Source organism: Ranitomeya variabilis, chromosome 6 (genome assembly GCF_051348905.1).
Source record: "Ranitomeya variabilis isolate aRanVar5 chromosome 6, aRanVar5.hap1, whole genome shotgun sequence".
In the NCBI taxonomy this organism is placed as follows: Eukaryota; Metazoa; Chordata; class Amphibia; order Anura; family Dendrobatidae; genus Ranitomeya; species Ranitomeya variabilis.
In genome coordinates, this window is record NC_135237.1 from 401,999,451 (window position 1) to 402,016,282 (window position 16,832).

A 16,832-nucleotide genomic window follows, 5' to 3' on the forward strand; every position below is an offset into this window, starting at 1 on the left:
TTGATGGATCAAAATTATAAAGGATATGTGATTGTGGTCCTATAGAAGAGTTAATCATGGCATGTTAACACAAGATGCTAACCTTGTTTGTGCTAGTGCTGATCTACATCCATTTAATAATAGTATATGGATCTCTCATTTTGTCTGTGCTTACCCCTTGGCTTGGATGTTACATTTATGTAAGCAGTAGCACAAAATGTAAAATATTCTACATATATTTTCTTAAAATAAATTCACTACCAATATTTCGAGGGAGCCTGTATCAACTGGTATAAAAAAATTTCTGCAAGCCATCTAAGGTTCTGATCACATTTGTGTGAACCCAGACATTATTTGGTCCAATTTTGGAACAGACAAAGAATAAGTGATCTGTTTCATCAGTTACACAAACAGAAGCATGGGGCCCAATTGATTATGGTGAGGTCATTTGTTGTCCATATTTAGAACATGCAAAACTTTTCCTTTAAAAAAAAATAAATAAAAATCCATAGGGACCCTGTAGTAATCAATGGGGCCCCATATTTGTTTCCACAACTGATGCAACGGATCTCTTATTCAGTTTGCTTATTCCTAAAACGAAACAAATAGAATGCCCAAACGAACATGAGAACAGAGCTGAACCATCAGCATTAGTGATGAGCATGCACTGGGGGCCTCCAAATATTTTTTAGTGCTCGCAGATTTAGTTTTTCTTGCCGCAGCTGAATGATTTACATCTGTTATCCAGCATAAGTACATGTGGGGGTTGCCCGGTTGCTAGGGAATCCCCACATGTACTTATGCTGGCTAACAGATGTAAATCATTCAGCTGTGGCAAGAAAAACTAAATCTCCGAGCACTAAAAAAAATACTCAGAGGACACCCGAGCGTGCTCGAGAAATGAGTATATTCGCTCATCACTAATCAGCATCCAAACCATGGATATCTTGGAAATGTATTATAGTTATTGGTATGCACCAACCCCAATATCACTAATCCAAAACAAAAGGAACAAATACCAGATACCTGGTGTCTTTAGAAACTCAAATTATTGGATTTACTTTGTATAATTGTCATAACAACCCTTTACAGTCATTTAGGAAGAAAACAACCTCTTACCCTTCCCCTATGAGATACCATTAGGAATCTCAGGTTACCAACTTACAGTACACTTTTTATACCTCTCGATTGACAGCAAATCCAATGCTGACAGCCACCAGTGGAAACCTGTGGAAGGAAAGAACCTGATTTCAGTGGTACAAGCAAATGATGGCATCAAATCGCCGGTGTGGGAATCAATACTTCATACAAGCCAAAAAGCAAAATGAAGTGTAGCATTTTGCAAAGTAGTAAAGGCAAAGGTGAACATTTTTGGATTTCACCCATTACTTTAATTGACCTATAAAGAATTTAAGTTGGTTGTGTAAACTTGGTAAGTAAAATTACAAAGTGTCTGTAAAACAAACAAGTTTGCAATGTGCCTCCTTTTTGGAATCCACTGTTCTCAAGAATTTTAATTCTATAGTTTACGGCACATTGCCTAGGTTTCTGGCCACCATTGCAATCTAACTGCGGCCTCCAAGGCTGGAAGTACAGGGCTGACATCAAGCTCTTTGCTATAGAGCTTGTAAGTGCTGCTCTGAATCTGGTTAGATTGCAGCATTTCGCCAGCTTCAGTCTCTCTGCGCTTATTCCAGGCTGCAGAGATAAGTTGCCCCTGCTCCCAGCATGGGAGAATGCACAGTTCTGCAACTTAAGTTCCGTATATAGGAGGGTCTTTTTTTTATTTAATATATTCTTAAAAAGGGGAACTTCTCTAATAGTTACAGTGAGGATAAGTCCCCCTTTTTAAAGAATATATTTAACAAAGGTTTTGTATATAGTAGGAGAGTCTTTTTAAAGTTGTGTAATTAATTATTAGGACCTTAGTTTATCTATATGTTTTCTTCAGAATGCACAGTACTGGGCAGTGGGTTTGCTGTGCTGCTGGTCTAAACTGTCAGTCATCAGGAGGCACTGCAACCAGCAAGCAGGGGAGTGGTGTGCCCTGAAGACCAATACAGAAAAGAACCTTGCAAGATACTACAGTCAGGCCCAATACTTACTGTTAGGCAGTCACTTAATGCCGCAAGTTGAATGCTGTAAACCCATCTTCAAATACAATTTAAGCAATAAGCGTTCAAAATTAAAATGCATAAAAAATAAAAAAAAAAATTAGTGGAAATAGGAGTCAGTTTGTGACAGAACTTTGTATGAACCCTACAATAAGTTCCAAACAGTTGAAAAAATATATATATATATATATTATTACTATATGCAAATATGTTACTGTGTGCCGTGCCCCCCAGGCAAATACCAAACCTTCAATATAGAAAACACAAAAAATTGAGGCAGCACACCAGTTAAAGATGAAAAAAAGTGCAACATTTCGGCTAGGTTAGAAGTTATTCCTTATCCATAGGAACAAGCACAAAACTTCCCAACTGCTGGATATTCAAGTTCTGAGACCCCCACTGATTTTGAGAACTGCCCTCTGCAGAGCCCTGTCTCAATGGTGCACGTGCACCTCCACCCACTCCTAAGGGACTGCCAGAAATGGCGAAGTGCTGTACTCACAACAAACACGAGTAGGAATCCTAAGTAATAATCTCAATGAATTATACCTGTGTACAAAGTTGCAGGTTCCATCTATGGGGTCAATAATCCATGTTGGGCTCTCCGTTAAAACACATTTGGAACCTGCGGAGGTAGATTCTTCACCAATAAATCTAGACATTGGAGATAAAAATAAATAAACGACTTTAGCATGTTCAATCACAATATTAGGTTTTGCTACCAGGAGTTAATGCTATTGGTACAGTTGAATCTTTCGTTTTCTGCATAAAAGGTCTGTAGATAGTATATCAGATTTTGTAATTTTTAATATTAAAATTTGTAGAAGGTCACCGCGCTAAAAGTAGATAAATGAATGAAAAGAAAAGAAAGTATTTCCCTTTAATACTCTATCTATCTATCTATATATATATATATATATATGTCGGTTGCTGATCTATGGCCAATCAATATAGGTGTGCTGGTTACTGATAGATAACCAATTAATAGTCGTACAACAGGGAAACAATAACACAATAAATTCCAGACATATGCAATACACAAAAGAATCTTACTTTCAGATGTTATGTCGCTGAGTTTTCGGTGCGGTGTATTCTCTGCCTCGAAGTATGCCGGCAAAGAAGGTCAGTAGCCTGATTCCAAATGAACAGAAGCAGCTAGTATTTTGAGAAAGCTTAGTATGTGAGAGTAATAAAATTTATGTAGGCCGCACTAAACGCAGGCAAAAGGGATAACGTTCTGTGGCATTCAGGTGGTACATAAAAACTGGAGGGGAGGGGACTATCTAAAGTTGATGTCACGTACAGAATCCAAGTGAATTTTGATTTTAGATAGTTTAGCCCCTAGAGGCCTAAACCACGAGTTGGAATTATATGCTTTTAATAAATAATAATTAAAAATTTAGGGTTTATTTTATTAGATAAACTATAGTTTTATAGTTTGTAATTGCGTATTTTCTCCCCCTGACTTCTTTTACTATTTATTAGGCCTCTCTTACACAAAAGAGTGTGGTTGACTTCTATGGGGCGAGCATTTTTAAAAATTTTAAATTTTTAGTGTCGTTATACACACTTTTTAACTTACTGTATTAAAGGTTGCATATATGCATGTTTTTAGCTTTTACACATCATTATATACATTATTGTTATGTTTATCCCAAAGGGGCTTTTTAATACAAGCTATTGGAATCTTATTGTAAATCTATTTAATTCATAGCCAGAGTGGTAGCCCTTTTCTCTGTTAGCTCTTTGAGTTTGGTTTATGACTAGTAGCGGTGGGTGGGCTTTAGGTCTTGTATTTAAGGAGCAGATGACAGCTGGGCCCAATAGCCCTGACGAAGAAGGTCCGTGGATCTTCGAAACGCGTTGGCAATTGGCCCTGTTCAGTTTCCGTCACCCTGCTCCAAGCCGTAGCTCTAGGTGACGTCACCCCGACCACCCCCCCTCACACACCGCTACAGTCTAGCGGCGCCTTCGGCCGAGGCACGCCGCCTGACGGGATCCTTGGTGAGCATAACGGTGCACTCCCAATAGGGGAGGACGCTCCCCGGATTTCCACCGCTCTTCACCGCACGGACCCCCCAAACAGAACTCACGGAAACATGGTATGCTAGCGCTCCATGAACTGGCGCACATATTAAGCTCTCTCAAAATACTAGCTGCTTCTGTTCATTTGGAATCAGGCTACTGACCTTCTTTGCCGGCATACTTCGAGGCAGAGAATACACAGCACCGAAAACTCAGCGAAATAACATTTGAAAGTAAGATTCTTTTGTGTATTGCATATGTCTGGAATTTATTGTGTTATTGTTTCGCTGTTGTACGACTATTAACACTGATTGGTCATCTATGAGTAACCAGCACACCTACAGTTGTGGCCAAAAGTATTGACACCCCTGCAATTCTATCAGATAGTACTCAGTTTCTTCCTGAAAATGATTGCAATCACAAATTCTTTGGTATTATCTTCATTTAATTTGTCGTCAATGAAAAAACACAAAACAGAATGAAGCAAAACATTGATCATTTCACACAAAACTCCAAAAATGGGCCAGACAAAAGTATTGGCACCCTCAGCCTAATACTTGGTTGCACAACCTTTAGCCAAAATAACTGCGACCAACCGCTTCCGGTAACCATCAATGAGTTTCTTACAATGCTCTGCTGGAATTTTAGACCATTCTTCTTTGGCAAACTGCTCCAGGTCCCTGATATTTGAAGGGTGCCTTCTCCAAACTGCCATTTTTAGATCTCTCCACAGGTGTTCTATGGGATTCAGGTCTGGACTCATTGCTGGCCACCTTAGAAGTCTCCAGTGCTTTCTCTCAAACCATTTTCTAGTGCTTTTTGAAGTGTGTTTTGGGTCATTGTCCTGCTGGAAGACCCATGACCTCTGAGGGAGACCCAGCTTTCTCACACTGGGCCCTACATTATGCTGCAAAATTTGTTGGTAGTCTTCAGACTTCATAATGCCATGCACACGGTCAAGCAGTCCAGTGCCAGAGACAGCAAAACAACCCCAAAACATCAGGGAACACTCCAGTGTTCCGAATGGTCATGGTTCAGACGCGTTTTGAGTAGGACCATCCTGACATGTGCCCGGAAAGGTATGGGCTCCGGAGTCAGGGGGAAGTCTGACATCGGCGTACTATTACGCACGATGTCAGAAAGGTGTTAAACGCTTAGTAAGCCTTTGCAGGTGTTTTTTGTTAATTATTCTAATTTACTGAGATAATGACTTGGGTTTTCATTGGCTGTAAGCCATAATCATCAACATTAACAGAGAAACACGTGAAATAGATCATTCTGTTTGTAATTACTCAATATAAGGCCAGTCTCACATGTCCAGATAATTCCGGTACTGGAAAAAATCGGTACCGGAGTTATCCGTGAGCTCACGTGGCACATCAGTGTGGCACACATGTGGCAGCCGTGTGCCGCCCGTGTACCACACGGTCCGTGCAGGAGACAGCGCTACAGTAAGCGCTGTCCCCAGCGTGGTGCTGAAGCCGCCATTCATCCCTTCTCTCCAGCAGCGTTCGCTGGAGAGAAGGAATGAAAAATTAATGTTTTTTTATTTTTTTGTGGTTAAAATAAACTTCCCTTGACTTTAATGGGTCCGTGTGATCCGTGCGCTCCCACGAACACTCACATGTCTCCGTGTTTTTCAAACGGACACACGGTCCGTGAAAACACGCTGACATGTGCAGAGACACATTGATTTTAATGTGTCTACATGAGTCAGTGTCTCCGGTACGTGAGAAAACTGTCACCACACATACCGGAGCCACTGACGTGTGAAATAGGCCTAATATACGAGTTTCACTTTTTGTACTGAAGAACAAACAAATTAACTTTTTGATGATATTCTAATTTTGTGAGAAGCACCTGTAGATCGATTTATCACTTACTGCTATATTTTATCATTTTATAATTTTGTGGTGGAGTGCTATTTTATTTTTATGCCTCAATTTCCCTGCAGTGAAGGAAAACCAATCTTTAATAATGGAGATGTTGGATCTGGTAAAATTGAGCAGCTTTCTCACATGACCTCCTTCTGAGCTGATGCCAGAAGACCTCAGACAACCCTTGTAGGCCCATCATTCTTTTTAATAATTCACCTGTGAGAAGGAAACTTTTCCCTCAGAGCAGAAATAATTAACTCTTCCACATAATGGTCGGTTTCTGTCACCAGGTCCACCACTGAGGTTTTAGTAGACACCCTTTTTTCTTCTGTTAGAGCTTTTCTGACCACCTGCCAAGAAAACAAAGCTTATGTAAGTAATTGTATTTCCACTGTATGAATGTGCAGAAACAAAATAAGCCATGCACAAGTACACCTTTATAGCTTGCATGCTGGAACATGTAGAGTGGGCTCACATAGGTTTCTAACACAGTTAGCAACCAGCGTTTAGCAATGTATTGCGCCATACATTACAGACTTGTAACACAAGATGAAAGAGTTTCACAGTAACCACTCAGGAAATACTTTGCAACACATTGAAATTAATATGCAAGATGCTGAATCTTAAGGCTACTTTCACACTAGCGTTTTTTTGCATACGTGGCAATGCGTCGTTTTGGCGAAAAAACGCATCCTGCAAAGTTGTCTGCAGGATGCGTTTTTTCCCCATAGATTTACATTGGCGACGCATTGCGACGTATGCACACACGTTGCAACCGTCGTGCGACGGTTGCGTCGTGTTTTGGCGGACCGCCGGCAGCAAAAACGTTACATGTAACTTTTTTTGTGCCGACGGTCCGCCATTTCCGACCGCGCATGCGCGGCCGGAACTCCGCCCCCTACCTCACAATGGGGCAGCGGATGCGTGGAAAAACCGCATCCGCTGCCCCCGTTGTGCGGCGCATTCACTGCTAGAATCGGTACGTCGGCCCGACGCACTGCGACGGGCCGAGTACGACGCTAGTGTGAAAGTAGCCTAACACATCTCAGTAAATGTTTCAGTCTGCAATCCTTATTGTACCCTGTACGCACAAGCATAACAATGGTGGACAGCCTCACCTGAAAGTCAGTACACGGGGTTACATAGTCATCATTTATCAACTATTTTTACATACTATTACAAGAAAATACACAGCTCAAAAAATAAAGGGAACACTAAAATACCTTACCCTAGATATAACTGAATTATATATACCAGTTGCAAATTTCATTACATAGTGGAATGCCTTGAGAAAAATAAAACAAAAATTATCAATGTACATCAAAATTAATATCCCGTAGAGGTTTGTAATTGGAACAATACTCAAAATCAAAGTAGAAAATCAAATTACAGGCTGATCCAACTACAGTGGAAATTAATTCACTAACACTCTACTCAATGCTGCTGAATAATCTCCTCTATGCTGCTTCTAAACTTGGGGACAGGAGACCCCTGTAGTAGTCATTGCCAGATTGCAATGTGAGCCGCCCACCGGTCTGCGCTCATTGCAAGTGAGCATTTCTGCTACACAAAAGCGATCTGTTAATCGTCTGTGTGCAATAGAGGCGATCGAATGATCGCAGCTTCTAGTCTCACATGGAGACTATTGAAGAAAGTAAAAGTAAAAAAAAAAAAAAAAAAAAGTCAAAACGCCAGAATTACATTTTTTGGGTCACCGTAACATTGCATTAAAATGCAATAAAGTAGGATCAAAAGATCGTATACACACCAAGATGATATAATTAAAAACATCAGCTCGACATGCAAAAAAATAAGCCCTCAACACAGCACCAGATCCTAAAAAATGGAGACACTAAGGGTCTCGGAAAATGACAATTTTTTTTTTTTAACCACTTAAATAAAAAAAGAACCTAGACATGTTTGGGATCTACAAACTCGTAATGACCTGGAGAATAAGGCCACGTGCACACGTTGCAGATTACTCTGCGGATTTTTCTGGACTGATTTTGGTAAATCCGCAGGTAACCCGTACTGTGGATTTCCTGCGGAATTACTGGGGATTTGCCGCGATTTTTTTGCGAATTTTGTGCGGTTTTACACCTGCGGATTCCTATTATGGAGCAGGTGTAAACCGCTGCGGAATCCACACAAAGAATTGACATGCTGCAGAATAAAGAATGCTACGTTTCCGTGCTTTTTTTCCGCAGCATGTGCACTGCATTTTGTTTTCCATAGGTTTACATAGTACTGTAAGGCTGCTTTCACACTAGCGTCTGTACGGGCCCCGTCGCAGTGCGTCTAGCCGACATACCGACGCATGCTGTGAAAGAAAAGCACAACGGGGGCAGTGGAAGCAGTCTTACGACGCTTCCGCTGCCCCATTGTAAGGTCCGGGGAGGAGGCGGCGGAGTTTCGTCTGCGCATGTGCAGTCGAAAATGGCGGACTAGACGCACAAAAAAAGGTTACATGTAACTTTTTGTGCTGGCGGTCCGCCAAAACACGACGCAACCATCGCACGACGGTTGCGACGTGTGGCGATACGTTGCAATGCGTCGGTAATGTAAGTCTATGGGGAAAAAACGCATCCTGCAGACAACTTTGCAGGATGCGGTTTTTTCTTCTAAACGACGCATTGCGACGTCCGCCGAAAAACGCAAGTGTGAAAGTAGCCTAAACTCAGGGAAAACTGCTGCAAATCCGCTGCGGATCCGCAACATGTGCACATACCTCATACAGTTATATGAAAAAGTTTGGGCACCCCTATTTATCATAAGCTTAATGTTTTATAAAAATTGTTTTTTTTGCAACAGCTATTTCAGTTTCATATATCTACTAAGTGTTGGACACAGTAATGTTTCTGCCTTGAAATGAGGTTTATTGTACTAACAGAAAATGTGCAATCTGCATTCAAACAACATTTGACAGGTGCATAAGTATAGGCACCCTTATCATTTTCTTGTTTTAAATACTCCTACCTACTTTTTACTGGCTTACTAAAGCACTTTTTTGGGGTTTTGTAACCTCATTGAGCTTTGAACTTCATAGCCAGGTGTATGCAATCATGAGAAAAGCTACTTAAAGTGGCCACTTGCAAGTTTTTCTCCTGTTTGAATCTCCTCTGAAGAGTGGCATCATGGGCTCCTCAAAACAACTGTCAAATAATCTGAAAACAAAGATTATTCAACATAGTTGTTCAGGGGAAGGATACAAAAAGCTGTCTAAGAGATTTAACCTGCCAATTTCCACTGTGAGGAACATAGTAAGGAAATGGAAGAACACAGGTACAGTTCTTGTTAAGGCCAGAAGTGGCAGGCCAAGAAAAACATCAGAAAGGCAGAGAAGAAGAATGGTGAGATCAGTCAAGGACAATCCTCAGACCACCTCCAGAGAGCTGCAGCATGAACTTGCTGCAGATGGTGTCACTGTGCATCGGTCAACTATACAACGCACTTTGCACAAGGAGAAGCTGCATGGGAGAGTGATGCGAAAGAAGCCGTTTCTGCAAGCACGCCACAAACAGAGTCGGCTGAGGTATGCAAAAGCACATTTGGAGAAGCCAATTTCTTTTTGGAAGAAGGTCCTGTGGACTGATGAAACCAAGATTGAGTTGTTTGGTCATGCAAAAAGGTGTTATGCATGGCGGCAAAAAAAAAACAGCATTCCAAGAAAAACACTTGCTACCCACAGTAAAATTTGGTGCAGGTTCCATCATGCTTTGGGGCTGTGTGGCCAATGCCGGCACCGGGAATCTTGTTAAAGTTGAGGGATGCATGGATTCCTCTCAGTATCAGCAAATTCTTGACAATAATGTTCATGAATCAGTGACAAAGTTGAAGTTACGCAGGGGATGGATCTTTCAGCAAGACAATGATCCAAAACACCGCTCCAAATCTACTCAGGTATTCATGCAGAGGAACAATTACACTGTTCTGGAATGGCCATCCCAGTCCCCAGACCTGAACATCATTGAATATCTGAGGGATCATTTGAAGAGGGCTGTCCATGCTCGGCGACCATCAACCTTAACTGAACTGGAATTGTTTTGTAAAGAGGAATGGTCAAAAATACCTTCATCCAGGAACTCATTAAGGGTATGTGCACACGATGCAGAATTGGTGCAGATCTGCAGCAGATTTTTCTGCAGCAGAAACGCTGCAGAACTGCACTGTGATTTACAGTACAATGTAAATCAATGTGAAAAAAAAAGCTGTGCACATGGTGCAGAAAAATCTGCGCAGAAACGCTGCAGATTTCAAAGAAGTGCATGTCACTTCTTTTGTGCAGTTCTGAAGCATTTCTGCACCCCTCCATTATAGAAATAAAATCTGCACAAAAAACACACCTGCGGATTCTGCCAGGAGATGCAGATTTAGAGCAGAAAATTCTGCACCACATTTCCCACGTGTGCACATAGCCTTAAGGTACCTTCACACTAAACGACTTTGCAACGATAACGATAGCGATCCGTGACGTTGCAGCGTCCTGGATAGCGATATCGTTGTGTTTGACACGCAGCAGCGATCTGGATCCTGCTGTGATATCGCTGGTCGTTGCTGAAAGTCCAGAACTTTATTTGGTCATCAGATCGGCGTGTATCGTCGTGTTTGACAGCAAAAGCAACGGTGCCAGCAATGTTTTACAATGGTAACCAGGGTAAATATCGGGTTACTAAGCGCAGGGCCGTGCTTAGTAACCCGATGTTTACCATTGTAAATGTAAAAAAACAAAAAAAAACAAACAGTACATACTCACCTTCTGATGTCCGTCAGGTCCCTGGCCGTCTGCTTTCCACACTGACTGAGCACCGGCCGTAAAGCACAGCACAGCGGTGACGTCACCGCTGTGCTCTGCTTTTACTTTACGGCCGGCCGGCGCTCACAGTCAGTGCGGGAAGCAGACAGCCAGGGACCTGACGGACATCAGAAGGTGAGTATGTACTGCTTTTTTTTTACATTTACAATGGTAACCAGGGTAAACATCGGGTTACTAAGCGCGGCCCTGCGCTTAGTAACCCGATGTTTACCCTGGTTACCCGGGGACCGGCATCGTTGGTCGCTGGAGAGCTGTCTGTGTGACAGCTCTCCAGCGACCACACAGCGACGCTGCAGCGATCGGCATCGTTGTCGATATCGCTGCAGCGTCGCTTAATGTGACGGTACCCTTAGGCTGTGTGCACACGTTGCTGATTTTTCGCGGTTTTTTTCCAGATAAAAACACTATAAAACCGCAAAAAAACAGCATACAATATACATCCCATCATTTAGAATGAATTCCGCATGTTTTGTGCACATGATGCGTTTTTTTCTGCGAAAAAAAACGCATCGCGGTAAAAAACGCAGCTTGTTCATTAATTTTGCATTTTTTTGGCGGATTTCCCACTATAAAATGCATTGGGAAATGTCCGGAAAAAAAACGCATAAAAAACGCAGCAAAAATGCGCAAAAAACGCATGCAGATTTCTTGCAGAAAATTTCAGGTTTTTCTCAGGAATTTTCTGCAAGAATTCCTGAACGTGTGCACACAGCCTAAAAGCTACAGGAAGCAACTAGAGGCTGTTATTTTTGCAAAAGGAGGATCTACTAAATATTAATGTCACTTTTCTGGCGAGGTGCCCATATTTATGCACCTGTCAAATGTTGTTTGAATGCAGATTGCACATTTTCTGTTAGTACAATAAACCTCATTTCAAGGCAGACACATTACTGTGTCCAACAGTTATTAGATATATGAAACTGAAATAGCCGTTTTAAAAAACAATTTTTATAAAACATTAAGCTTAAGATTAATAGGGGTGCCCAAACGTTTTCATATAACTGTAGTGGCAGGTCAGTTTTAGCATTTGGTGAACATGGTAAGAAAAAAAAAAAAAAACAGTTGTGGCATTTTTCCAGTACACTATATGGTAAAACAAATGGTGTCGTTCAAAAGTACAGCTCGTCATGCAAAACGTTATGGCTCTGGGAAGAAGGGGAGCGAAAAACAAACGCAAAAACAAAAAAGGGCTGTGGCGTGAAGGGGTTAAGCTAAGTTCCCACAATAAGCATTTGATGTAGCAGATTTTCTGCACCTACTGTATGTTTCCACATTCAGGAAACGCTGTGTGTTTGACGCTGTGTATAGCCGCAGCGTCCAGATGTTACAGCATAGTGGAGGGGATTTCATGAAATCCCGTCTCCACTATGCATTAAAAGACGCATGCGGCAGACCCCCGGAAACGGACATGCGGCGCGTCTTTTAAGAACGCAGCATGTCCTTACATTGCTGAAACAACGCAAGAACAACGCAGGTAACCTGCCAGTGACCTCAGGTGCAAATTTGGTCAGGATTTTATCTGCGTAAAATCCTGATGCAATCCTGAACGTGGACACATACCCTTAGGCCCTTTCAGGCCACGTGCACATGTTGCAGAAAGTGGTGTGGATTTTTCCAGACTGTTTTCGTTAAATCCGCAGGTAAACCACACCGATTTACTGTGATTTTTGTGTGGAATTTGTGCGGATTCCTATTATGGAGCAGGTGTAAACCGCTGCGGAATCAGCAGCAAAATCCGCAACGTGTGCACATACCCTCACATCAGTTTTTTGCCGTCAGTCACAATCCATTGGCTCGAAGGATTCGTTGCAGATTGTGAAAAACTGATGCGACAAATCCGTTTTTTTGATGGATCCGACTAGCGTATCTGGCTAATTGGATCTGAGCATGCTCAATTAAAAAAAAAACGGAATTCGTTGCCGGTTTCCGTCATTTGAAGGATCCGGCACTATAGGCTTCCATTCTAGCAAACGACGGACGGACGGCGACGGATCCGACGTGCACAAAAAACGTTACTTTGTCCGTTGTCTCCGGACAAACAATTTTCAACAGATCCGGCGAACGATGGATGAAACGTGAGGCCATCTGTCGCAATCCGTCGCTAATACAAGTCTAAAAGAAAAAAAAACAGATCCGGCGGCATCAGTCGCCGGATCCGGTTTTTTTCAAAATTCGACGGATTGCGACTGATGGCAAAAAACTGATGTGTGAAAGGGGCCATTGCACAAAGACAATGACAGTGTGCAGCTATGTTTCTGTAGTACGAAAATAGCTTTTCTGCCAGGCAGTGGAAAGATACTGAGAATCTGTGTCAGACAACACTGCAACAGCAAAATCATATGTATCAACGTAGTAACAAAGAAAAGCAACGGATAATATCCAGCAGCCTTAGTATTACATAGGTCTGTGCAGCACAACGCTGGATACATATTACAGCAAAAAGCCACAATTGTGCTAACCTGAGGAAATTGTAAAGGCAAATGGTCCTGCATCCTAAACCAGTGTCTGGCAGTTTCATTGTGACCTTCGCTTCCTGGAGGACAACTGTTCACAGTAAATGCATATCGCTACTATGGCGGCAGACATAAGTGTTCAATCACTTATATGGGTCAGGATGTAATAAAAGCATCAAAAGGAAGATTCAGACAGACGTCATATGCTACATTTCCTCCATGCCAGACAGACGTCATATGCTACATTTCCTCCATGCCAGCACCCATTGATATAAAGAGTTCATTACTAAGCAATGGCATTTTTATGGCTCATTGCTGTGTGACTGTGCCACCCGATGCCCAATGCCTTAATTATCCCTATCACTATGGGTGATAAATGGTTAGGACAAGTTTTAAGTATGCACTATTTTTGCCACCAAAAAAAGATTTTTTAATAACTTCTCTTTTTTAAAATATCTGTTGATTCATTATTTTACTATTGGACCATTGGTTTGCTGGGAACTTATGATCTGTGCATTTCCTGCGGTCCCCATATACAGATGACATAGTAGACTGCATCTTCTACACCTGCCTCCCAGCCCCCTCTACAAAGGAAATCCATGTGATGGCATTACAGAGGTCATGGGGTTCCTTAGCAATAACAGAATACAGAAGGAGTGCTTCAGCTTTCAGGAACACAGGGTCTCAAGATACGCCAATATTCGGCTTGTTTGTGCCAGAACAAATTATTTTAGTTCCTAGTCACATACACAATGTAGTCCTGCCATCAGCACCCTGAAACATACTTGTAGGGTACCACTGAGTTGCATTTGGGTGCTAATGAAGGCCAGGTCGGTGGCTGGGCTTCATAGGAAACAGTCATTTTGTCTACAAACTACAATACTGTGGAAAAGCAGCAGATGGAACAAAAAAAATAAAAAATTACAGGTTGAGTTCCACTAATGAGATATTTAAAGAAAAAAAAACAACACTTGAATGACCCCTTTTTATTTAAAAATATAGAACTAAAATCAATATTTGGTAAGGCCACGTTTGCAAAAAGTCCAGGTTAAACAGAAGATTAAGCTACATGGTAAACGAATAACGCTTGAAATTCCAGAATTGCCTTTTTTTTCCCCCCCAATTACCGTACTTCACCTAAATATAAAAAAGCAATAAAGCAATGAAAAGGTTGCATGTACTTCAGAATGGCATCAATAAAAATGTCAGGTCCACACGCAAAAAAACAAACAAACCCCCACACAACTCGAAAGGAATAAATAAGTACATTACTTGTCTCAGAAAATAGCCACAAATTTTGCTGCAGGTTATTTCTACCACTCTGTCATAAAAAATAAAAGCCAAAAAACAATGACAGAATGGTGATTTCTTTGTCCATTTCACCACAAATGGATTTAATTTGTTTTTAAGTACATGATATGGTAAAAGGAATGGAACAATCCCTCATATGGCTATCGGGACAGAACAATAACTAAAATTATGTCCCTTAGAAGAAGGGACAGAAAAAAAATAAAAGTTAAAAAAAAAAAAAAAAAAAAAAAAAAGGTTGTGAAGGAGCTAAAGACCCGTTAGTTCTCCTGACATGTGGGGTTTAATTCAGACCTGTCGTTTCCATGCAATAATGCTGGAGCTGTTACTCTTATTATTCCAGGAAACGCATGAAGAGGCCACCTAGGTGCCCCCATTCCCACTGTATACGGAGGGTGAAGGAATGTGCACACGTTGCCGATTTTGCTGCGGTCCCGCAGCGGTTTCGACTCTGCGGATCTGCAGCTGTTTTCCATGAGTTTACAGTACCATGTAAACCTATGGAAAACAAAATCCGCAGCGCACAAGCTGTGGAAAAAAAACACGCTGAATCGTAGTGTTGTTTATTCCGCAGCATGTCAATTCTTTGTGCGGATTCCGCTGCGGTTTACACCTGCTCCATAATAGGAATCCGCAGGTGTAAAACCGCAGGTGGAATCTGCACAAAAACAGCGGTAATTCCACAGTAAATCCGCAGTGCGGTTTACCTGTGGATTTACAAAAACAGGTGTGGAAAAATCTGCAGACATCCCACCTACGTGTGCACATACCCCGAGGCCTAGAAGCCACAATGGTGCCCCGTGAGGTGTGCACGGCATCTACAGCTGGCGGATGCGCCTGGAAATCTGAATGGAGAAGTGCCGTCACAAAGCAGGCACTGTGCAGCAATGTAACAACCAGACTGCTGTGCACACCTCGGCCTGGCGTCACGTCTCACACCGTGCAGCAGATATAAGGACGCGTTCACACTACAGGCGGCTTCTAAGTTATGGCTGAAAACAAAAAGGAGTGGGCAAAACCGCCAGCGATGGCCATCTTTACCCAATATGGAGGCTCCCTGGCACACACCTGCTACACAGGCCTATTGGTCACTGGCCCCATGGCAGACAGAGGGAGCCAACACCTGGCGGCACCTTGTCCTCCATTTTCAGCAGCTAATAAAGCAACCGAAATAGAGAATTGCCAGAAGAGCCAATGGCTGAGTCGTGCTGACAGGACTGCCGGGACCTGTGCTCCTTCCCAGGCAGGAGACAATGCCGGGCACTATGACAACTCTTCCGGCCTCATCTCACAGGGATGAGGAGGACATTTTGGTGAAGCCCCCTCTCACGTAGTCAGTGCAGCCTGCTGGATGATGGGGGCTGTAGTCCGCTCACCTGGCCGGCCCGGAGCGCCAGCTGCACGGCGGTGTCCATGCACTCCTTCCAGGGGTCCCCGTGCCCCTCGCAGCACTGCCCCGCACACTGAGCCGCGCTCCTGCCGCCCCCCTGTTCCTGCACACGGTGCTGCTGCTGCCGGTTCCCGGCTCCTTCACACGCCTTCATGTCTGCTCTCCTCACTCTGACGGCTCTGAACACTGCTCGGTAATGGCAGCCGCTCTCACGGCCGGAGCTCGCAGTGGTGACTGAGCGGGGCAGCAGCTGTCATGGGGCTGAGCGTTATCCTGTTATTACCAGCCTCTCCTCCCCCTCCTAGTTGCCTGCAGTGCTCATCCTCAGCAGCAGCAGCGCGCGGATCCTCCCGTGTGCCCGAGACCGCCCTCCAGCGCCGCCCTGTAACAGCGCCCCCTAGCGTGTCCAGCTGTCTCTCCGGGTCATGGAATGGTCATCTAAGGGCAGGTCACGGGCACACAGAGGACTTACCCGATCAGCCAATCAAACTGCAGCTTTGTTTGCCAAGCGCAGACTACCAAATGAAAGGAGTGATCTGATTGGTTCTTCTGCTTCAACTTTTTGTCACAGCAGATTTTATAACTGTTGAATGTACAAACAGGGTGGCAGGTTAATAAAGGCTGGCGCCCCCTGCAGTTCAGCCTTAGTAGTGTGCTCATGGAGTGTCTTGAAGCATTGGAAAATGCCTTAAGGGTATGTGTCCACATTCAGGATTGCATCAGGATTTGGTCAGGATTTTCCATGAGTATTTGTAAGCCAAAACCAGGAGTGGAACAATTAGAGGAAAAGTATAATAGAAACATATGCATCACTTCTGCATTTATCACCCACTCCTGGTTTTGGCTTACAAATACTGATGAAAAATCCTGATG

The 16,832-nt window shown here is 42.9% G+C and overlaps 1 protein-coding gene across 2 annotated transcripts in view; it reads right to left on the reverse strand.

Moving 5' to 3' along the window:
* The window catches only part of IMPA2 (inositol monophosphatase 2), a 31,586-nt gene extending 15,271 nt beyond the window's left edge, over positions 1-16,315 (reverse strand). Inside the window, exons 1-4 of one of the 2 annotated variants that reach the window (XM_077270171.1) lie at positions 15,946-16,315; positions 6,212-6,345; positions 2,643-2,747; positions 1,161-1,206 (exon numbers count right to left, since the gene is read on the reverse strand). In XM_077270171.1, the coding sequence (XP_077126286.1) occupies positions 1,161-1,206; positions 2,643-2,747; positions 6,212-6,345; positions 15,946-16,113 (453 nt within the window). In that variant the 5' untranslated portion in view covers positions 16,114-16,315. Of the gene's footprint in view, positions 1-1,160; positions 1,207-2,642; positions 2,748-6,211; positions 6,346-7,223; positions 7,277-15,945 lie in introns of those variants that run through there. The other variant, XM_077270172.1, reaches the window with a different exon arrangement.
* Between the last annotated feature and the right edge of the window lie 517 nt (positions 16,316-16,832).